The 24909-nt window shown below is 41.9% G+C and overlaps 1 protein-coding gene across 2 annotated transcripts in view; it reads right to left on the bottom strand.

The window, feature by feature from the left end:
• The window catches only part of RAPGEF2 (Rap guanine nucleotide exchange factor 2), a 188803-nt gene extending 174442 nt beyond the window's left edge, over positions 1 to 14361 (bottom strand). For both annotated transcript variants that reach the window (XM_075708717.1, XM_075708718.1), the window contains exon 1: positions 14293 to 14361. In XM_075708717.1, the coding sequence (XP_075564832.1) occupies positions 14293 to 14361 (69 nt within the window). The remainder of the gene's footprint in view (positions 1 to 14292) is intronic.
• Between the last annotated feature and the right edge of the window lie 10548 nt (positions 14362 to 24909).

Here is a 24909-nt window from a genome sequence, read left to right as displayed (position 1 = left end):
AGAGCATTCAGATACAAAGCTAAGAAACAGAGTAACGGATGCCAAAAGGATCATCTTCAGCACTCAACATGGGGCCTCTCACCTTACTTTACAGCTACCAATTCTACTCATTAAATTGAATACAAAATTACTCATTTTGACATGCAACCTGATTCCAGTGGTTTCCAAGGCCAACTTTCAACAGACAGCAAAGCAATGAAAAGATGCTTACCGCCCCTCTACATTTTACAGCTAGAAGACAAGACACAGAGGTTAGATGTTAAGGATTTTTTTTGTCTCAACTGTAGGTCCCTGTTATTTTACAGGGTTAGCAATTAGGAATACAAGAAAAACATGAAAGCAGCCTAATTATTACGGTAACTGAAAGCAAAAGAAAAGTAAGGTTGTGAAAACGCACACTCTCCCTCTGCAGAGCCGATGGAGGATTTTGGCCACGAAAAAAGGAGCAGGTCCAGTTCATACGCCTTCAGAACACTGGGACTCACATCAAAATAAAACTTGTTTTTTAATCCCATCTCTTAGTTAAATACAGAATTAAAAAGCGATATCCCAATCATCAGGGTAAGTAGAAGGTTAGAAGCAGGGTTGTTTCTTAACAAATGCCACACTATCTTTTGGAACAAATTTAAAGCAGTCTGGTCAGTACTTTGAATTTCAACAGCTAAGAAAACTTTAAGACATACAGAGCTGGTTTCATAAGCCTCTTTCAACTGGCACTGCACACTGAGGATGAGATTGTTAAACAGTGACAAGTAAATTCACAATTTGTTTTCTTGAAACTTGTTCAAGACAACAGATTGCAGAGTCTCTTAAAAGTAAATGCAAAGTACTAAACACAAATCAGGTCCATTGTACAAAGTTATACAACAGCCAGATACAGGAAACTGAAGTTAAACAAAGTGTTCAACTACTGTTGACAGTCCTAGTTCTAAATGCAGTTTAGTTTGCTGCATATGGAAGTATAAAAAAAATATAAAACAAAGTCAGATGACAAAATAGTCATTATAGACTGTATAACATACTGTCAAATCTGTATTCCAAAAAGGAGGAGTTACTGGTCATCAGTAGTTTCAATAACTACAGAGGTTTAAATAAATTTAAAAAAGGGGAACATCACAAGAAGACTTGGGGGCAGGTCCTTTGTTTAGTTAAAGATTTTAATCATGTCTTCAAATATAACTTCATTTTAAACTCCTTATAGCAACAGCTATTCCTCAAAAGTACTTTAAGATACATGTTTGCTGTAAGTGGTCATACCACAAGCATACAATTTCAGTTGCTCTGCTGCATGAACAACAGTGCAAACTTTAATGACTAAATAGGGCTGCTTTTGAGAACTCAATCCTGAATTTAAGACCTTGCACTGAACCCCGACTATGACAAAACCGGTTATTTAGTCAAAAGCATTCATTGCACTCCCACATCTTTGCTGCCCTCAGAATTGCCATACTCTCTCAGAGGACTGGTTTAAGTAATTGCCTTTTGTTAACCACTTGGTGAGAACCTCTTCCATACACCAAAACTCGCAAAAAACTTCATGTGTTCCATGGCCATGCGCTTTTTATTCTCATCGCCTCCAAGGTGGGAGAGACCTTTCACATTTAAGGTCCTCCATGACCTTAAATGATTGGTGGAAGCATAGGGAATGGATGAGCATTTCCTCAACATATATACATACTCCTGTCTGAAACAAAGTCACTAAGGTCTTCTGAAAATCCACATGGGAAGTAAGTCCTACCAAATAGGATACATCCTATGTTCCTCTGCCTCCACATCCCAACCCACATGTAGACTCTACTCAAAGCAGTAATAATTCAAAATAAACTGGTTACTACCTTTTGCATTTTAATCAGACAGTCATATAACTGATGCAGACACCAAGAGATGATTTTTAAAAGTTTCATTTTTGAAGGTGAAGCAGTATATGCCACAGTCAGAGCATGAAATCTGCAGAGCTGAGGATCTGTGTTTCACTGTGGAAAAATACTATCTGTACAGTTCCTTTTGGGAAGGAGAGGGGAGAGGACATGCCAGAAAACCACAACAAGTAGCATTTTTGGAGGAAGGCACTTCCTGACCTTAGCTTTCAGATAAATCCCAAACTCAACATCTATAAACAGAAGAAACAGGAAAAGCAATCAAGTAAGGTATCAGATGTCACTTGCATAAAGCAGAACTTCCATTTTTCCTTAAAAGAATTTCTGATATAGTTTTCCGAAAGCAATGCACAGTGTATAAGTAGCTGTGTCTTACCAGCCCAGATACTGGCCCTGCTATTTCTTTGTTATCCCCTGGCTCATTTTACAACTGATTTAGAAATATTCTTCACTACTGTTCATAAATAACATTCAAGCCTCTCGACACGCTCAGGCAACTTACCACAGACTCTCAAAACCATTTTAGCATGTTAATTGAGTTTAACACATTACGGTATGGTCGCAATACTTAATAAGAGTATCTAATTTTTTTTCTACCGCTTACGGGTTTTGCAAAGCTGGCAAGTTCTAGCTGCATTATTTTCTACCAAAACTAAGATTACCCTGGAACAACCGGGATAGGTATTAATTCATTATGTGCAGTTTAAAAAGTCGGCTTGGGAATGGCATTTCAGCAGCTATCTAACAGCAGAGGTGACAGGCCAATATTTGGCTGACAAATTGCGACAAGCACACTCTAAAAATAAATAGCAATGAATGAGGCAGTAAACATCATGAAGCTATAGCCAAGATGTGGGTTTTTTTTTTTTTTTTTAAATGGAAACCTCACGCAATAAACCAAGATGCCTTGTGAAGTTACCCACAGCTAACAGAAGTAATACTTCACCTAAAAGCTATTTGTAAAGGCCAGGGTAACCATTACAGCACCTGTTTCAAACAAACCTCCTTTGTTCAAAAGAAATGTAAGGTAACTCGTATGCTGGAATATGGGCCAACGTCAACAGCAAATCCAACTGGATATATGTAGGTTGTGTCACTGTAAACCATGTTACTTTTGTCATGGCTAAATGTTCGTTTAGTATCGAGCTAAGATGGACTATAAGAAAGTGCCTATATTTTCTCTTTACTTTTAAATTCACTTAAGAACATTCGACCTTAACAGCAATGCTAGTTTATCAACCCAGTAAAGTTAGAAATTTGACATATGCCAATTCCGCTGAGGACATACTAAGGGTATTTGTACTTTTTGTTTTAAAACTGGACAGTAACTCGTATAACAGACACTGTACTGCAATTTGTAAAGAGGAGTTTACTTCCCACTCAGAATTTAATGCATGTGAGTGAAAGCGTTAGCCAAAACCACCCTGCTGTTTCTAAGTGCTCTCCTAATAAAATAACAACTGAAGTGATGACTTTAAGGCACAAAATCAAAAACCACCACCAAGAGAGGTTTAGAAAGGGAGAAACTACAAGACATCAAATGAATAAGAGAGAGGTTAAAACATTGTACAGGGTTAGGCTAGGTACAAAGAACAAGTAAGAGAAGGGAGAAATTTAAAGATGATGAATAATTCACCTGGGAATTCAGAAACATGCCATCTTCTCACATGGATCAAAAAAGTATTCTACCACAGATCTCAAATTTCTTTGTTCCAGTTCCTTAGAACTCCTTTACAAAGCTAACAAGACCTTTATACACCACCATGTCACGTACACAATCACATTTTCCAGCAATATCCAGTAGGCCAGAAATAGTTCGACTTCTAAAGCCATATCCCTCTAAAAGTTACCTTCAATAAGAGAGTCTGCAAGCTTCTTAAAGAGGATTTAGGAGTAGTGAAGACCAGCTATCCATCAATACTCAGTCTGGTAAAATAAGAGCTAACAGCACTAAAATAGATGGCTACCTAAAATCTGGCAGAGATGGAATATACTGCTCTCCTCCACCTTGGCAAACATCTACAACTATCATCCTTCCCTTGGCGCTGTTACCTCAAATCATTCTTAATAGCTGAGTTGGAACTGTGTTGCCATCTGATCGTCGTTCAGTGCCCTATGACCAAGGAGCTGGCATTTTCGAACTAAATCATCAGGAATTAAAACAAGGCACCAGCGCCAATTAGCAGCTTTCAGCAGTAACAGAGAAGCAGTGACAAGGATGGAAACTCAATTACCCTCATTCCAGCAAGTGCCTGTTCCTGCTCAGCAAGTAGCTGGTGGAGCCACTTCTGTTTCCATACCTATGGTGCATGTGAAATACTTCAGTCTTCAGACCACACAGGGATCTGGGTTTTTTTGTGCTTTTTATAACAAATATATTATAGACCCCCAACAAATTTGATGTACCATCGAGAAATGCGTACAATAGATTGACGGAGAACATGAAATGCAACTCAGGCTGAGACCCTTACAACTACCTTTCCATAATTCAGAGTGAAAACTGCCTCGCTGGGAGCGTTTACCATCTGCTCACGACCCCCTTAGCAGGGAATACGTTGAACAAACTACTTAGCTACTGCACTAATAAAGACGAGTTTGGAGAGACCACCTGACCAGCACTCATCATCAACCAGTGCAAAATCTTGTTTCTTGTTTTATACTCAGATAGAGCATCCTCCATTAACTATACGGCCATTTATTCTTTTTCTTAAGACACAGTTGCTACTTGTTCCTTTGAGACTACAGACGGAAAGTAACCTATACAATCAAACTCTATTTCTCCATGTTCTCAGCACGTATTTCATCCACAAGCTAAATTAATATTTTACAAAGGAACAGCACTAATGTAATTTCAATCGATGGGCCACTTACTGCTTTCACTGGAGAAGCTGCCAGTCACTAACCACCCTCAACAGGAAATCACAACGTGCATCAAGATCGACTACCTCACTTCAGCTTTCAGCACCTTGTTACCACTTGAGTAACCGGGATAAAAAGCCCAAGCACGCAAACCACCTTTGCCACACGTTCTGCTTCAGCAGCACCCGGCACCCGCATTTTTCTTCCAGTTCTTTAATCTTTTTGGAGACTCTGGTTCCTCCAGGGTCAACGAACGATTCCACAGGCAGAGGTCCCCAGCAGTGCCGGCACAGTCAGCTCCCTTCCTCTCTCTTTTTAATAGCAATGTTTTCTAATCAGCTATCACAGAATCCAGCGATACTTTAACAAGATCATCTTGTCTGCTGTAGGGCCTGCTCTTCCTCGATGATACAAGTTAATGCAGCTGAGGGAGGGCACTCCTGGCCCCCACAGCAACACCGACAACAGACACAAAGAAGGCTGTAATATTGCACAGCCAAGTCTCTCTCTCAGTGCAAAACCTACCTAAATACTTACTACTGCATACGTTGTGTATTCGGACATGGCTTTTGACAAATAGTGGAAATCCACGCAACCATTCAAATGGGTGCTGGCTACTCAGTTACAACATACTACTGATTTCAGCAAGATTACATATTTTAAGAAAATGTTCTGTCGGGGTGAGGGAACGGTCTCCTGACAAGATTAAGCACTTATCTCAAAGTCAAAACAAAAACGTTATAGGGTACATATTTTAGGTATGTCCCAACAGATTTCAGATACCAAATGGAAAAGTGTGCACATGGCTTAACTTGCATACCAATAAAATTAAGTTTCCCTTCACATTGTTTCCCGCCCCAGCATCCTTTTTTCAGCTACCATACAACAAAGCAACATAAATACAGACAAGATTCGGTATTAGCAATACAAAAATACATCAGGCCTTAGCATCTCTTATCCACCCAATTCAGTGCATGCAAAGGTAGCGTTACTACCCAGGTTTCTTACCATTGCTATATTTTAATGGGGAAAAACCTTAGAGCTAGAGACTTACTACAAAACTTTCCTTTGATGTTAATCCTCAGAACAAACAAAAATGGAAGACTTCTCTCTCAAGAAGCATCTTGCACTTATGCCTCATAAGCAGAAAAAACATTCTTATTAGGAAATGCATCAAGAATGAAAAAAATCTCATAATATTCCATCCAGTTTAATTTTTTTTATACTTCAAGATAGTGTTTGAAAACAGAGCACCGTATAGTCTCTGGAGGAGGCTAAGCTGTTTCAGAGGTTCCTACACACAGCCATAAGCATTTATTCTCAATCTTGCAGCGCAAGTCTTCACATCTTCAGCTGCACCAACACTGACATTTGGAGCCATAATCTAAACCAGACTGAGTCACTTAGATTTTAGAAAGAAAAAACCCTTACAACACCACCTCTCAAAAATAAGTCACTTTTCCTTTGTTCAGCTAACAAGATTGTATCATTTATCCTGTTTATATTGTAGCCTCACAAACAGTTGGATCAGCATAAACGAGGCAGCAGAGAACATCAGCATGGGAAACAAAGCTCTTAAACAAGCTTTGCTGCTAGAAAAATACAATATACCGTGAAAGATTTAGCCTTTTGTTTCAGCAAGTCAAATCTCAAGCAGAAGCTTCTTCCAACTGTACTGGCGGTACAGCCTTGTTTTCCCATCAACTGCTTACAAACCACATTTGCCTAACATTCTATCTCACCCCTCTAAATTTGGGGTTATTTTTTGCTTAACAGGACAAGAAGTCTGAATGACTAATTTCAACTGGAAAAGACTGTACCAATATTTTTTCCCCCAACTACAGAAAAAGTAAATAAAGATGGGAGGCAAGAGTGTCCTTAAAAATACAGAACTGCAAATTCAAACCACCCTCAAAAATTTTAAAGCATCATCCCACAGGGAACAGAATCCCTCTTCCCCTTTGGAAACCTGATATAACTATGAAATAAATGTTTTTATTTATTAAGGCAAGTTTATTTTTACTTTAAGACAAAAAGCAAGCAAACAAAAACAGTCTGGTAAAGGCAGTCAACAACAGGCATGCTCGACCAATATGTCTTCCACGAAACTTAATACGTTTATCCCAGGTAATTTACACTGATACCAGATGCATTTTCATTCTGTTGCTTGTGTTTATCAGAATAGATACAAATAAGAGAAAAATGGGGAAATCTTGCTATGCGTAGAAACATTATTACAAGAAAATTCCTTCAAATCTTATCAGTGCTGAAAAGGAAGCTCATGCTCTTTTTTTCTAAGAACATTTAAATATTTTAACCTTATCTTATTCCTTCAGTGTTTTAATCAGGTAATGATATACATGCTGCTCCTTATTGTTGGCCAGAATTCTGTAGAACTGCTGAAAATCAACTATTAAATCACTTTTATTCAGGTCAGACAAGACAGAGATACACAAAGAAATACATCTACAGATATATGGGCATAACACAGAGATACCCAGAGAGAACAAATAGCTATTTTTAACTCCAAAACAAAGCTGTAAGAAAAGCACTGCAGTAGGGCTCCTCTCTCTCTCTCTCTTTTCAAGAAAAGCGGTCAACTTCACCACCTTCAGCAAAAGGGAAGCGGAGCACCACTTGCATTTCAAGACTTATTCAAATATATCCCTTCATGCAAAATATATCCAGCAAATTAAATCTGCAACACTGGCTGCAGCAAACAAGGCGCGCAGGCTCAGCTGCCCTTCACAAAGCATCTTTGTAGAGCTATCTTTCTGCCAGCGCTCCTTTTGAATTCCCAAACAATACCTCGCAAAAATTAGATCTCCTACTGTGGGAAAGTTCCCAAAACACAAGCCAAAATATATTTTCTCATGAGGATACAAAAAACCTCTCAATGAGGAAGTCAAAGTTCTTACAATGACTGTTCAGTATACATACGGTTATTCCTGTAACATGCTAACAGATTAGGTAGCAGCATTCCAATTTAGGGAAAAAAAGCTATCAAAATCGGATCAGTAATTCATCAGAACAAATTAGTAGCTACCACTCAATAATTCGCATAAGCATACAGACTTTTAAAGACTTTTAAGCATACAGAGTTTTAAAAATAATGGAGTTCAAGAAACAGTGACTGTTTTCACAAAACCTTAGCTGACTTTTATTTTATGCTTATTACAATAGAAGAAGCATCTTCAGAGATTACACTTACATCTGGGTGTTTTTTCCAGGTACAAAGTGTTTTCCATGAGTAACCTCATAATCCACGGAACACTGTATCTTTCTACCAAGGAAAAACAGGATTTGGGGAAAATGCTTGTGTGACATTTACTTTTGCTGATCTACACTTTAACACCCAAGACGAGAGCAAACTATCAGTTGTCTTTGTCTCAGAAGTTCAACCGATGATTTTGCTTATTACTAGCTTTAGCAGAAGGGCAAGCCTAGCCACGGCAATCAGTATTGCCTTGCGATAGCCCTCCTCTACCGCAGCCTCCCCAGCAGCCGCGCTGGCTAGCCCCTGGCTCCCCAGAGGGGTGAGTGAGGATGGGTGGGACAGTGCTGTCCCTTGGGCACCGCTGAGGGGACAGACACACGCTCTTACGGCTGAACAGCGCGTTAAGAAGCAAGCAGACAAAAAAAGCTTGGGCTGAGTAGAAGATCCCTGGGCTTCAGGCCCGGCGCTGCTCACTTCAGTAACTTTCCTAGGCAAGATTGCCATGGGAAGGCAAGGCAGTGTCGTTACGCTCCCAGCTTTTAAGTGCAGGAGAGTATGCCCACAAAGCTGTCAAAACCATGCTCGCAGCTCCCAGGAACATACCCAGCCTGAACCCCGTGCAAACACTTCTGCAGCCACAGCAGGGCAGAAATCAAAAGCAAACTCTACCAAACAGATAATTAATTAATCACGCAGGAAATTACACAGAGCTTATCAGTGCTACAGTTAAACCCTCACTTTCCAAGTTACCTAGTTTCATATTGGCTCCGATACGTACAGCTTACTGAGCTGCAATCTTCTGATGTAATGAGAAAGCAGACAAGTGTTTAGGACAAGGCTTCAAATAGGCCATTTCTACTCTATAGGTGAAGGCTTCCTGATCACCCCGAGGTCCTTGCAAGCGATGGTGTAACTCGTATTACTACAGGACACAAATTCACAAATGCAGAAAGTACCAGCCCAATGACAGGGGAAAACCACTGCAAAAGAAATTAAAAATTCAATGTTCTTGATGTTCTCAAAGCTCTTAGCAACAAAGATATGAACGGCTATGGGAAAATGCACCCTCCATCAGAAAGACCGGGAAATAAACATATTTTCTTTCAAAACAAACAGGATACTGGGCAGCCTGTTGCAGTACATGGCCTTAGTGTTGGGAAGGACATGAAAATTGATGTTGGAAGTTCAAAATCAGACATTCCAGGGCTGCTTCGACAGACTGAGATTAGAGGGGTCGCAAGAAAACTTGAGACACACAAGGGGTTTCGGTTTTAGTTATCAGCCACAGAAAGACGTATTCATACAGTTAAGTTTGTTGGGCATGAAATTATGCTGCACAGTAATACTAGCTCAAGAAAAAAAATTAAGGAGGAAAAAAAGTATGCTTACTTCAAAAAGACATTCTCTTATATTATTTCTGTACTAAACAAATGCATTACTTGCTCTGTCAGGTAAAGGTCTCACTTTTTCCAAATAGTTACTTTAGGGTTTTTTTATCCTCCCAGTTAAGCGCTGAAACATGGCAAGAAAAACGTCTACGGCCAAAGGTCTAGCTATACATGTCCATTATCACTTCTCCTGTTTTATCTGTATCCATCTCCCCCACTTACAGACCAAGAGCCACCAAAAGACACCACTTAACTTACAGTTCATCAGACACATTCTGGGGATGTTAACTGTTTTGACCAAGTTTCCAAAACCTTGCTGCATCCGGAGGGCTTTTTTTGCTCAGACCAATTACCCTTACAGCTGACTTGATGATGGCAACTTTACTTCAAGCCAACTGCCAAGCAAGAGGGAAATGCAGGGACCAAGAAATTGCAACAGCCTTTGTTCATTAAGCTGCACTACTAACCACGCTCACAATGTTAGCACAAAATGTAACGGGCTCATGCCCACACTTCAGAATTAGTTACTGTAGACAGCAGAAAGCCTGAACACCACCATGGGAAGGGCAGTTAGGAACCTTATTTTGTTGGTCAAACGGGCTCCCCCCTAAAAAAACAGAACACCAAACTTCTCACACTAAAGCTACTCCTGAATAACCACATTACAAAGCCCTGAGATGCATGATGGCAAGACCATTATAACGATGTATTACAGCCAAATATCAGGCATCAGCTGTCACAGTCCTACACTTTTCAGGGCCACCGAGAGCCAGCAGGAGAATTTAGCAACAGAACCAGTTCTCAGCATTATACTGCTGTTAGCAGCATGATAACAGGGGTTATCTTCCTCTTGAAATGCTAGCTTTAAAAAGATGGTAGCATGTTGACAGTCACAAAAACCTGAAATGAAAACTCAAGCTCCAAAATACTTGTTGTCCAAACGAAAGAAATCCCAAATAAGCTCTTTTGAAAACGGTAATTTTAGTCTTCTGGTGTATTTGATACAAACACACAGACACTAAGCCTGAACTTAAAGACTAAGTATAATCCTTTGTGCCAGACTCACACGTAAAACGCTTATTTTCTATGATCGCCTGAAACCAGACCGCCTCCTATTTATTTGCTAAGGGATCACTATAGCAAGAAGAAAACGCTCATTTCTGGCTTATCTGAAGATTGCACACAATCGTGCTATCAGTGGTCACAAGTATAACAATAACAGGACTGGGGAACAAGCTGACAGTTTATTTGGAAAAAGCATAGGTACATCCTATAATCAAGCCATTGTTCCTCCCAAGTGCTCGAGAAGGGAGTATCTGCTCAGCAGTAGCATCCTGTTTAGATGTCTTCTGACATTAAACGACGCGCTAGTATCAAACCAAGGCCTACTGTACAGTTCTCCCCTCTCCCCTTAAGATGTGGCCTGATGCTGTTACTTCTCTGCTATTCATTACTACCGTACTGAATTGCCTCAATGTACCACACCGGCACTTTCCAGAAGAAAACCTTAGGCACCTAACATACATCAAGGCATACATTGAAAACAAAATTTCTTCCTGCAGACGTCACTACGTGGCATGAAAACAGTGAACTAGTATGCGGAGTTTCTGAGGTAACTAGTTATTCACATACCATGCCATGCAAATGAGTTGTAGGATAAAGAAAGAGATTAGGGCTCGGCTTCTCTTGTTTGGAAACAAAAGCAGCCCTATTTTTTCAGATTAAGCTACACCAGTATAAAACTGCATGCTTTCTAAGATGGCCTATGATGCCAGTAAGAATTTGGAATTTGGTTCGAAAAGACTTAAAGCTGTAACAGTTCATATAAAACGACATTTGGGGGGGGGGGGGGGGGGGGGGGAAATAGATCGCTATTACTCACAGCTTAAGGGCATAAAACCATTTGTAATTTATGAACATTTAGGAGTTAGATTCCCCAGAGTAGTTAAATTAACTTCCTAGTTCACGTCTTCAAAGAGAAAATGAATAGTTTAATAAAGCAATTAAAGAGGAGAGCTCTGTTACACAACAGGCGTGTTAAAGTACAGGCCATGTACATATTCTTTTTTTTATTTTGAGATTCTTTGTTCAATGGAGTGTTGAGTTATAATTCACAAAATTCAGAAAAACTCTGTAAGTGAGGATCCACCAGAGATACAAAGCTAAGAATTTTCCAAAGCAACTGCAGAACACACTGTTTAAAAAAAAAAAAAAAAAAAATCAGTCCAGTTCAAAATTACCAAGAGACTTTCGCACTACAGTTCATGCAATGTTAAGTTTGCTTTCTCTGACATTATGTATCAGATCTAGCAGTTCTCAAAGCTGTTCATACAAATACGAGCTGGCTCTCCTGCTGTCACTCCTCTCCTCTGAGCCTGCAGTGAAGTCATTTTGCCAAATTTGCACCATGACAATCCAGGGTGAATAGGAATGTCAAACGCATATTTACCTCCTGATGATTTGGGAGAAGCTGAGCCCCAGTGAGTTTGATAACGCAAGTAAGCAGCACATACACTACTAACATACTTCTCTTGTTACTTCCTGTACTGACATGAATATGATAAATACATTTGCTCTTTCCAGCCCTCTCTCAACTTTAAAGATACCTCATGACTTCTCAAAAGCCAAAATTAAGTAACCATCTTTATGAGATAGCCTAGCAAGGAAAGGAAAATACAAGTAAAGAGATGATAAAAAGTTACTTTAAGGGAGGAAGAAAAAACAAGGTCTTTGTGTCTTCCTAGATAAACGCTTTTTTTTCTTTATTTAATGACTGAAAGATGATGTGCATAAGCATATTTCTTTCAAATTCCAATACTGCTGTAAAATAAAACTGAATTTCCAGAACAGAGAACCAACATTAGAAAACTCCTCAACAGACACAATTCAACACAAGCCATTCACAAAAACGCCAACTGAGTTTTCTGCTGCAAGCCCTGCTCTCCCCAGCAGCAACAGGAGGGCACGCCTGATCACCGGTTTCAAGTATTTCCAGTGCTAACAACACATTATGTTTCCCACAAATTTGATCTTATTTGTGGATTATTTTGGCCAGTGTCAGCGTCGTGGATTTAAGGGTGGGTTTCTTTTCCTGTGGCAATTGCCACAGCAGGCTTCCAGTCTGCTGATTCGGGAAGTTTTACAGCATTAACGCAGCCCTGGCGTTCCCGATTTAGCTCTCTGCTCCGTGCCCTTCACACCAGCTTTATCCCTGCATTCGGGCTGATTTCTTCACTGCATCATTTCTTACTTTCTGCCCCCCTTTTTTTTTTTTGTTATCCCTTCCAGAGAGCACTGGCCAATGGGCCAGGACAGGAGGAAGTTTAACAGTTTGCATGGCACAGATCGTGGCACAGGGGAAGCGTCATCCCCCAAGCCCAGCCTGGTGGCCCCACTACCTGACCAACTGGTTTCCCAGTGTCTACCGGTGTCGCTCCTCCTGAACAACCGACCATCCTCCGATAACCATCTCCCGAGGCCGGACACTGCCGGCAGGCTTCCCTGGCTGGAATTTATGCCTCTACCAACACGAGGGACCTGGCTACGAGTTTGCAGAATGTCCTCCCAGGAGAGAGCACTCGGCCTCCTTCAGCTTTCACAACACGCTAAAGGGCTGGGTCCGGCACTGAAGGCAAACAGACATTTGGAAAAGGTCAACCAAGGACAGAGAAACAACTTTAGCACCACAAAAACACATTCCAGAAGCAGTTGTGTGTTTTTGTTGGTTTTTTTTTTTAAAAAAAAAAAAAAAAAAAGGAAGAAGATTTGCAAAAAAGACACGCTAAATACGACGGCTATGCAGTCAGTCTGTTTTTCCATGGGAGTTTTTATTTTCTCACACATATTCCATGAGCATGAGGGTAAAAATAACATTGCCACAATGACGTATCTATAGTAGGAGGAATGACTTATGGGTGCCGACCGAAAGTCAAGGTTTCCTCTTTGCCCCCAATTTGAAAACGTCACCAGCCAATCAGCCGCCTGCCAGAATAATCAGTAATACCATCTCTTCCCCAAAACCAGAACACAGGGAGTGCTCAGAGAGCTGGGCAAGCCTTTAGAAAATAGGACAGATGGCATTACAACTCCAAGCAAAGTAACTCCTTGTATCATTAGCTATTGAACCGCGGCTTGATGTGGGGATCAGTGTAAAGCTTATTAGTCTTTGGACAGTTGGCAGCAACAGCCACTGCAGCAACCATTCGGGAGCAGAAGGAACTCATTCAGTTTAGTTGTTTTGCAGGTCATGTTAAGTCAAAATGTTTGTATACGTACTCCAGTCCCCAATTTAACCTTTCTTCGCCTCTCCAAGCGCAATTACGCTTACGAACAGCTTCAACTCCTCTACTCCTCCGACAAAGAGGGCTCCAGGAGCCCGGCGCAGGTATCTAAAAAATTCCTGCCTGGTGCCATTGTGTAAGGATTTCACCCTACTTTGGAGAGCGAGGACTCGCCAAGAACACCGCTGACCTCAGCCCCAACATTATGAAACAGCGCTGCCAGCTCCAGCCAGCTATGCGAAAGCAGGGATTGAATTCAAATCCCGAGCCACCGCGTACTGCGGGATAATAACAACACAAAACAGGAAAATAAAAACCCCAAAACGTTATACTCTTCAGTGCTTTTTTTTTTTTTTTTTTTTTTTCCTTTTTACCGGAAGCAACCTTCAAAATAAACTCAGCTGGCGTGTCGTGTGTCGTCTCGTCCCCGTCCCCCCCCCTCCAAATTAGGGAGTAGGAGGAAAGTTGCTCGCCTTAACGCATTTCTTCCCGTGAGCTTGCCGCCCAGGAATTCAGCGCTGGGGGGTTTGGGGGTGCAACCCGCCCCCCGAGCCGCCGCGCTCCCCCGGGAGCGGGGCCCTGGGGCTCCCCCCCGGGCGGGGGTGCGCGCTGGCGGCGGGCAGCGGGGCGGCTCCCCCGCCGCGGGGGTGCGGGGAAGGGGGCCGCCTTACCTGGGGGCTCCTCTCCGCCGGGTTCTTCATCACCGCCTGGCGGAAGCTGTTATCCACGTAGGACGCCATCGCGCCCCCTCCTGCCTCCCGCCGCCGGCCGGGCGGGGATGGGGAAGGGCCGGCCGCGGCCTGGCGCTGCGCGGCCGGAGCGCTGGGCGAGGAGCCGGGGGGCGGCGCGGAGGCACCGCGGGCTCAGCAGCGCCGCCGCCCGGAGCAGGAGGCGGCGGCCGAGCCCCGCCGGTAGCGGCGGCGACAAGGGCTCGGCGCTCCCTCTCGAACCGGCTCTACCGCCGGCCCGCTCCGCCGCATCCCCTCGGGCACCGTCGCCGCTGCTCGCCGCCTCCTCCTCCTCCTCCTCCTCCCATCCGGGCTGATGGGGGGCTCCGCGCCCGCCTCGCCGACGGGGAAGTTGCTGGCTCGGGGAGGCGGAGCGGCGGGGGGGCGGGGCGGGGGCGGGGCGGGGGAGGGGGGGGGCGGGTCGCTGGGGGCCGCGGCCGGCGGGGGGACCCCGCCGGCCGCGGCCCCCAGCGACCCGCCCCCCCCCCTCAGCAGCGGTACCTCAGCATCCTCCCCCCCCCCCCCAAACCTCCCTGGACCCCCCCCTCCTCGCTTCTACCCCCCCCCCCCCCCCCGCATCCCTATGGATATTTACGATCAGCAGGCTGGACATGGGAAGGGAAAAAAGAAAAAAAAAACCACAACCCCCCCCCCCCCCCAAAAAAAAAAAGACTTGGTCTGCTGGATCTAGTGAGTCCCCGCTTTGGGGAGGCCACCTGTTGTCACTCCTCTCAAGAGTAATCCCTATCAGCCGGCTGTCCCCTCTGTCATTGCTACATGGGGCAGCAACCGAGGAAGGGAAGGGTGTGAAATCTTTAATTTAACACTTTCCTGGGGGTTACCTCGCGGCTGCTTCTTCCCCTGTGAACTCAAGTTTTTTATGGAACACAGGTCTTGCAAACATGGCTGATTTTCTTTGTTTACCGCGACGCCGAGCGCATCGCAACGGCGGCTTGACAAATATGAATCATGGAAGTCTTATTAATGTGCCATTAACGGCAGTGTAATGCTATTAATGTATTTGCTTTTCCAAGCGATGTGTACCCTTTGCTGATATGGGTCACGCGATGTAAATAATGGCAACATTAAGAAAGCTGTTTGACTCCCAGTCACTAGCAGGGGTTTACACATTTTAATCGCAAGCAAGGTAGTGCAATTTTTATTTGTGGGTTTTTTTATCTGCAAAAATTCACAGGGATAACCGTTTCTTTTTTCTTACACAACATGCACTGCTGGTCTCAGGAGACAAAACCTTAGACTTTTAGACATACGTGGCGCTCAAACAGGCTGTGTCTTCAGACAGTAATCTACTAAACCTACTGAATTTCTACATATAGTTCATTAACAAAGATAACTCTTTGGGCTAATCCCACTCTTATGTGTCAGCAAAATATTTTTGCAGCTAATACCGATAATTCTGGGCAGACCATGGCAAAAGACTAGGGAGGGCTCTCCATCCCGACTACATCTTGCTTGTTGGTGCTTATTAGAGGTCCTTACGGGTGATTTTTTTTTTTTTTTAAACTAACAGATTGAAAATGTAATGTCCTTTGCCCTAAAAAATGACAGCTTTAAATGTGCCTCACATTCATCATCCAGAGAGTACTATTTCTTCAAATTAATCAAGCCTGCAGCTATAGGAAAGCGCCAGATTTTCTGAAGCTCAGTTTACCAACCCAGAGTCCTAAGATTCCCTTTTTTTGTGGGGCATATGTATAGGGCGAGTGCCGCAGGAATGCGAGGAATGCTCTCCTGGGCTCCGCTCCTCAATCACTTCAGGGCACCCATTCTCTCCTGCTACAGACTAGCTTGCCTGACATCTTCATATCTCTACATCAAAACAGAGCTACCCACTCTATTTTAATATGCAATTATGTTCCATTTCAGACCTATTAGCTGTAACAGCATCAAGTGAAGTGTTTTGCTCTGATTAATTTTTATTGCGTTATCTGGTAACACAATACCTGTGATTCACAGCCATATTTAACTTCAGCCGATGGGATTTTGGGGGCTCTGTGCTCTGATCAGTGTAACGAATCTCGATGGTTATAGACGTATGTCAAAGGCCTATCACACACCACGTGAGTTGTTAGAAACAAGAATGAATGGAAGCTAGAGAATTAGGTACAAATATACTCAACAATTTCTTAATAATATTTAAGGATATGTTGCACTTACACCTTTTTTAGTGTCTGTAAGCAACATAACTGTATAACGCAGATGCTTCTGATCGTTTATGTTCTCCATAGTGGATATCAGTCTGTCCTTTGTGCTGTTTTTGCTAGCTGAAATTAGAATAGCTCTTACATCTCAATAGAAAAAAAAAAACCAGCAAATAATCATCAAGGTACAGACTAAGGACAATAATTATTAGAGAACACATGCGATTATCACTGGAAACCCCTATTTTTCATGCAAATACAATATACAGCGTCAAACGTTTTTGCAACTTTCACATTCTCTTAGCCTCACTGTCTTTCCTGCTTTCCAGCTTCAACGGTAGATCAGTATATATTTTCGAATACACACACATACCAGAATCTACCATTCATTTTGCATTTGCCTTTTGGTTATTCCTCAGTCTACCTTATCCAGCCTGATTTACAATGGAATTGGGGGGGGGGGGGGGGAGCGATGTTGCACTGGTCACGTTATTACATTACAAAGGTTTCCTACCCTATATTACACTAGGAAACCAAGAGTTAACCATGTACGTTATATGCACTGCATACAGTATTGATATTTCAGCAATATGAAAAGGCTGCAACTCAAAATATGACAGATCAGCATAATATCCTTTTGAATAGCTATAACTAAGCGCTATATTAAGGTATTTTAGAAAAGTATTTTGCCTTAGAAATACAGAGTGTCTGCCTTCCTGAATATCTCAGTTTCTTTTAAGGGATAAATTGAAATGGTCGGGTCAAACAGTTACTAAAATGCCAGGGAAACAAATTCAGCATTTCTGTGAGCTCTTTGTTCATTTGGTAACCCTCATTTTTAAAAAGATACTCTCACTTTCAAAGGCTTGTACTTGACTTAGCCACACAGCATTTAATTCATGACACTAGTTATCGGTCACCCACAGTTAAATGCTTGGTTTGTTCAGGAGAGGTGGGTCTGCCCTCATAGAGAGACAGAACATTGCCTCTTTGGGGAGTTTAGTAAATTATATACAGTCAGTATGAGTATAAACCCATGGACGTCCTTTTATCGCCTTTCTTTGGATAAGCACTCATTTTCATCTATCTTCTGGAGACTGCAAGGCAGCTGAAGCAGATTCATGCAGCTGAGCTCCAGCCCTCAGAAGTGCCCATCTCCTTCCCAGCTCTCTCCTGGCACCTTCTCAGCAAACACAAAAAGTTACTTTCATAACCATTTGTGGAGGTGGACAGTAAAGGGGAACGGAGGTATCGGCCTGGCGAACCACTCCAAAGCTCTCCTTGAGAACTGCAGCCATCCCATTGGGCTGGGCAGAAGCCAATTTTATTGGATTATAAGTCACAGGTGAATGATTTCAGGTACAAGGAAGGCCACTACCAAGGGGAAACTATCTCTTTTGAACAAGATTAGCCTCCGTGCGCTGTCTTTTGGGATGGCAATGTTTTGCCAAGAATGCTGTCTCACCTTTTCAGATTTATACATGGATGGGATTATTACCATCTGCAACTCCAGTTTTTATCATCTTTACAACATCGTGAAGGGCATGTGGGTTTTTTTTGTTCGTCTGGGTTTTTTTTGTTTGTTAGGTTTTTTACACAGCATCCTCTAGTTTTGTGGCTATTTGTCAACTAGCGATCGCTAGCGTACAGGCACAGTATGTAACCACCATCCTGTGCCTCTGAACCAGAGGGTAGGATAGAAAGATATCAGCGAGTTAACACAGTCCATGCTAAGATAGTTCTTGAATGCTTACCATCGGTTTACGGTCCTTTTGTACTTGTAAGGCAGTACAAAATTCAAAAGGTTATAAAAGAGAGCCTGGCCTGTGGCATAAAGCAAAGTTTGTCTTATGTTTTTTCTTAAAAAGAAGAAGAGAAGAACTTCTGACTACTATAATGCATTTCATACATTTATTCAGAATCTGCCACTATTTGCGTAGCTACATTTGGGAATATTTATCATTCGACTTCTGCTGTAGCTGGAAATGCATGCAAACTGGCTTTAACTAGTTAGTTTAATACTAGCGGTGGCAGCACAGGGACCAACATGAACTGACTGTCCAAGTATTTACATCGTCGTCTGAGAGGAATTCACAGTGTTCCCTTCAGCTGCACCGATAAAGGTGCCCGGATAAAAGGAAGGGTGGCTGAAATCCCTATCGCAACAGCACCTAGGAGGCCTGCTAATGGATGGTAGCCCCCTGTGCTACATACTGGATGAACGCTGGACACACCAGCAGTAACTCTTGAAGGTCAGGCCTGTATTTCTGAAGTAAGCTCAGGTATGTCTACACAAGCTTCATTTGTGCTTGTGACCACGGTATAGGTGTGCCCCTTAGCTCTCAGGAGTGGAAGTGATGATGGGAGATGATTGTGAGTCTCCTGTCCTGGTACCTCCACTGGGGAAGGGGTGCTCAAGACCTCGCTTCAACAGCATCTGCTTCAGCTTCTCCTTCTGGGAAGAGAGGCACAAAAGTACTGACTCGACTTCTTACGTAAAGTATTCTGAGACTTACGGAAAGCACTGCAAAGTGCTGTTACTAATAACGTTAACAGCATTTTGAGTTTTTTAAACAGAAAGTTAACCACAGACATAGAAACAGTCAAACAACATCTTTTGTAGTGAAAGGTTGTTTCTCTGGGATGGAGCAAAGCACACAGCAGCAAATCTACGGTTCGGTGCTGGTGCACTCTGGGACAGGCTGCCAGCAAGGAGAGGTGCCCTGTGGTGGTTCTTGAATTGTACCTGCTACACCATGGCAAAGGTATCAGGCAGACTAAAAACAAGGTCCCTTTAGATAGATGATAATTTCTGAATGATTTATAGGTTAAAAAATGTACTCTACTCCTTTCCAAATCCTCATCCACAATCTAATACAGGCAGGATATACATAGGAGCAATTTCAGCTGATGAAAGTATATGATAACACAGTTTTGTGAACTATATATTTGGTATCACATATATTTCAAATATTATATTTCAATAAATAGCATCCCAAGTAAAGAAAAGTATTTCATTCTTATTCACTGCCTTTGAAGTCTTCATTACCGGACAAATTAAAGCCCAAACTTACATTTTAGTGGTTTGTTTTTAAACCAATATATTTCCTAAAAGAAAACACAAACTTACTCTTCCTAAAATAACTGTAATTGAGTTGTTTAAAATAATCTTTTGAAGTTTCTACAACCCAAACATTAAGTGATTGGGTTGAAGTATGAAAAGGGGAAATTGTCTGGAAGTCAATCTAGACTATTTATTAGACTATCTAGACTATCAGATTTATCTAGACTGTTAGACTATTACTATTTATTCAAAGCTGGCCAAGTCTTTAAAAGAATTTAACTCATACATATTAATGGTAGATAGCCAGATGATCATTAATATCCAATGATACTGCTTTTCATAAAACACTAGAAGATGATAAAGTTATCTAATAGATCATGCAGAATGATGAATAAAACATGTAAAGCTCTGCAATGAAAATGAAACACATAGGAGGTAGGAATTTTATTCCTGCACAAAGATGTGAAACATTTATAAGAGTAAAATTTGTTGTTAACTCTATTACTAAGACCTTTCACTCCAAATGTACTATTTTCAGTATTAGGATTCTATACTGATCGCCCAATTTTCACTGTCTACCATCACAGAATCGTAGAATCATAGGATTGTTTAGGTTGGAAAAGACCTTTAAGATCAGCGAGTCCAACTGTTAACCTAGCATTGCCAAGTCCACCACTAAAACATGTCCCTAAGCACCACATCTACAACATGTCTTTTAAATACCACCAGGGATGGGGACTCAGCCACTTCCCTGGACAGCCTGTTCCATGCTACCCTTTCCATGAAGAAATTTTTCCTAATATCCAAACTAAAGCTCCCCTGGTGCAGCTTGAGCCCATTTCCTCTCATCCTATCGCTTGCTATTTGGGAGAGGAGACCAACACCCACCTCACTACAACCTCCTTTCAGGTAGTTGTAGAGAGCGATAAGGTCTCCCCTCAGCCTCCTCTTCTCTGGGCTATACAACCCCAGTTCCCTCAGCCGCTCCTCACAGGATTTGTGCTCCAGACCCTTCACCAGCTTCGTTGCCCTTCTTTGGACACGCTCCAGCACCTCAACGTCTTTCTTGTATTGAGGGGCCCAAAACTGAACACAGGACTCACATTCACTTCCATAGTCCTGCTGGCCACACTATTTCTGACACAAGCCAGGATGCATTGGTCTTCCTGGACACCTGGGCACACTGCTGGCTCATATTCAGGTGGCCATTGGCCAATACTCCCAGGGGGTCGACCAGCACCCCTGGGTCCTTTTTGGCCAGGCAGCTTTCCAGCCACTCTTCCCCAAGCCTGTAGCATTGCATGGGGTTGTTGTGACTGAAGTGCAGGACCCGGCGCTTAACCCTGTTGAACCTCATACAGTTGGCCTCAGCCTGTTGATCCAACCTGTCCAGATGTCTCTGTAGAGCCTTCCTTCCCTCAAGTGGATCAACACTCTCGCCCAACTTGGTGTCATCTGCAACACTTACTGAGGGTGCACTCGATCCCCTCATCCATATAATTGATAAAGTTACTAAACAAGACTGGCCCCAATACAGAGCCCTGGGGAACACCGCTTGTGACTGGATGCCAACTGGATTTAACTGCATTCACCACAATTCTTTTGGCCCAGATGAAACCTTTCTTTTAAAAAGTCAGCTTTATTATATATGATTGAAGTGCTTGGCTTCAGTCTGCCCTAGCTGTTTCAAAAAATATGAATATATTTATAACTTTCAGCATTACCACAGGGCATTATTCTACAAATTAAGTTTACAGCTGGTAGCATTTTTCCATAATGAATTATTGATTAATTATTCCAGATAATGCCTGTCCTCACTCAGCCACTGAGCATTGCTTACTGCACTGCTAAGTCAGCCCATGCTAGAACTATTCCTTGGACTGAGTCCCTGAATGCCGCATTCCCATCAGCTTTCACCTCTTTACTCTTGTCACCATCTTCCACAGAAATTGTCCGTGCTCTTCCCCGCTCACTTTAACTCACTATATTGCATCACAGATATGTTCCAACATGATACTACCAGTCCTTATTAGAAGAGAATTTGCATTTACATTGCTTCCTAACAACCTTTATAAATTATTCCGTTGCTTTGAAATTAATAGTCATTGTGTATAATGTTTATGCGGTTCAGCCTTCTTCATCCTTCAGTCACTGTTTAGATCTGTTCAAAGCATATGGGGATGTGTGGGTGTGAACTTAAGTGAATGTTTCTGTGCTGTGCATACATATCCTGGCAAAGCACATTCACACCTATATCATAATGTGACAAGTACTAGGTACCAATTTAAATGGATAGAATCAACTTTAAGTTCAGTAAATGCTAGAAAAGTTAATATTTTTGTTACTTACAAATCAGTGATACCACACTCCATCAATTTATGTTCCATTTATTTTTCGAGGAAGAAACCATCTAGTACCTGGAATAAAATGGCATTAAAATCTAATTTTACCTTATCCCAAGAAAGCATATTCAAGATAGATCAACACTGAGGCAAGCTACAAGGTGATCTAAGCTTACCATGGAATTGTCTTGATCATTCCTGACTATTTAATGACAATATGCCTAACCCTGTGTGTACAGAGCTCCTCGCTGCATCCGTAGTCCAAGAGTACCCTTATTACACGGGTCATAGAAAAAAATAAATAGTTTGTGTTCAAAACATTGTTATGACCAAGTTTGTTTCCCACAAACTCTACGATCACCAGTAATGTCAGCAGTGAAAATGAAGACTTTCTATTGCTTTCTGTTTGTAGGGAACTTAATACAAAGGGATCCCTGTTTCCACTGGGACCTCCGTTGGCTTCTGTACCAATGCACCATGGTAAATTCAATTACTGAATTAAGCTGGAGCAAGAAGTCCTTGACTAATACAAAAATAGTGACATGAAGGAACTGACAAAAATAAGCAGCACTGCACAGGTAGGCCGTCACTAACTGTGGGGTAGAAGTTTACACAATGTATTCTCTGTGTTACCTGGATCTATATTTAAGACAGGCAGCAATAAATTATCACTTTCCATCAGTTTTTTGTGTTAATTTTGCTATTTGTTTCATTTATGAAGCAGATACTTATAATACTCTTTAAACATTCAGCAGCTGTGATAAACACTATCTTCCTGCTCCTGTAACAACAGATTTGTGCTGACAACATCCACCACTGCCTTGTCATACCACTGCTGGAAAAACACGGGAACCTGCTGCCTGGTTCACTTTTGATTTCCAGAACAAATTATAAAAAAATTTAAAAATTTTAAAAATTGCCTCTCTCGTTGTTGCTGTACTTAGCAGAGCAACTAGCACAGGGAAGTTGCCAATGAAGAACTGTACCAACCAAGTATATCTTGTAAATGTGTTTTCTAAGTCAGGAAGAGAAACTGAAATGTTCAAGCACACAGAAAGAGGTAGTTGAGATTAGCGGTTTATAGGAAATCAAGTAACTTTGACAGATTTTTGAAAAACACGTGAACTCTTAAAGATTTTGTCACAGGGAAGCTCTTTGCTAGGAATTTTTTCCTTTTTTTGTGCTAGTAACATCTTAAAAGTCTGCTGACATATGCTGTCATCTGACTAGCATGACAAGAGCCCTGTACACTGCCACAGTAAAACACACTCCTGTTATCCATATTTAATTTCTGTTTCTCTTCCTTCAGCTCAAGCTAGCTAGAATGCAGACAGCTCAATGCATTTAGTCCTTGGGATAAGGAAGCCTCAAAATACTTCAGAAGTGTCCTCCTGCAAATAAGCTGGAGGGTGGGGATTGGCATTCACATGCTCTTGTTCATGTGCAATTAGCATCCACGTGAGGAAGCAGATTCTTCAGCGGGAGAAGAGCTGGCTAGGGTGGATGATTTCTCCTGCTTCAGTGTATCTTTGTATTACAGTCCAGGCCCTCATCTGATTAAAATCCAGGTATTTCAATGAGATCAACAAAATCCTGCTAGTTTAAGACAGCTAAGGACCTGCTCCTTGGCTCTGATCCCCTTTGGGGTTGCAGGGAGTTCTCACAGTGTTGCAACAGGATGGACATGTCTCTTTTGGTCTCTAGCTAAAAAGAAAGGATGCACTGTTTTAAACCCCCAGAAAGAGAGACCTCTCTAACGTACACTCAGCCATGCCTCTGGGAAGGGGTGCCTGACAAACAACAAAACACCTTACCCCTGTTTGCCCAATAGCGACATCTGCGTCTTGTTAGCGACTCACAAACTTTTAAAATGGTTCTTCTCTCAGGTGGAAGTGAGCTGTATAACTTCATTCCATTGATGTGAATAGCTAACAATTTTGCCTCAAGCCTTTGCATTACTATTGTGTTTAGGTATGAAGTTAGATTCCTCTTGCCATGGAGGAGAGGAGCTGAAGTACAAGCAAAAATTTCATCTTTAATTAATTCGTCTTGGTCCCTCGTGTTCCAAAACTAATACCAATGCTCCAGAACTTAAGTATTTGCATGGATATTTTGTTATATTCAAATAAACTTTCTGAAATTTTATTTGAAGTACCTGCCATTCTTAACCCATGCTTATCACTAATACACTTTTAGGATGGGTCCCACTCACCTTGTATGTAAATCTCTGAGCCAGATAGTGGGTTGGTACTCCTGGGCAAGGTAGATACAACTCATTAAAAACATACATCAGCACATCTCCAAAGTGCAATATCACAAATATCACTTTTTTTTGTTTGAAACCAGCCATAATGGTGTGGATATTCAGTTGATTTGAACTTGGAGACCAACACTGAAGCTAGGGGAAGTATTTTCCTACTGTGGTTAGATCTTAAAAGATCTGTGCATGTGGGAATCAAGTTGCACTTCACTTTGTGGGACCTTCAAACCCCACACTTCCAAGGGTAGTCTCGTGGGAAATAAGAAAGGGATTTGTAGGTGGATGGAGATGTGATGGCATTTGAAAAAAACTGGTCCACAGGTGGCCTGAACCATTCTGCAGTGTTTGCAAATCTTTGTTTTTGTAAATTTTAAAGGGGAATAAAAGTACTGAACATATCCAAAGCATTACATAGATTTGAGATATTAACTTAAACGCCTCATGCTTTTGCAATGAGAATACATATGTTTTGTCATCAAAACCATGCAGGTACATCATAGCCCTGGTAGAACATCTCTTAGCCCCAAACATTTAAGGTTAAATCATACGGTATTTTCAACCTCTAGAATGCATTTGCAGCTCTTTTAAAGCAACTGAAAAAGCTTAATTGGCCCAGATGTACTCACTTACACAATTATAAAGTGAAATAGGGTAGACAACATTAAAGGCCGTGGATGTGGAATCCATAAAAATGTGATAACTTGTTCCAGCTGTAATTTCCCATAAAATAAT

The sequence above is a fragment of the Pelecanus crispus genome, chromosome 4, assembly GCF_030463565.1.
Source record: "Pelecanus crispus isolate bPelCri1 chromosome 4, bPelCri1.pri, whole genome shotgun sequence".
Taxonomy (NCBI): Eukaryota; Metazoa; Chordata; class Aves; order Pelecaniformes; family Pelecanidae; genus Pelecanus; species Pelecanus crispus.
This window is presented reverse-complemented; position numbering and strand designations above follow the sequence as displayed.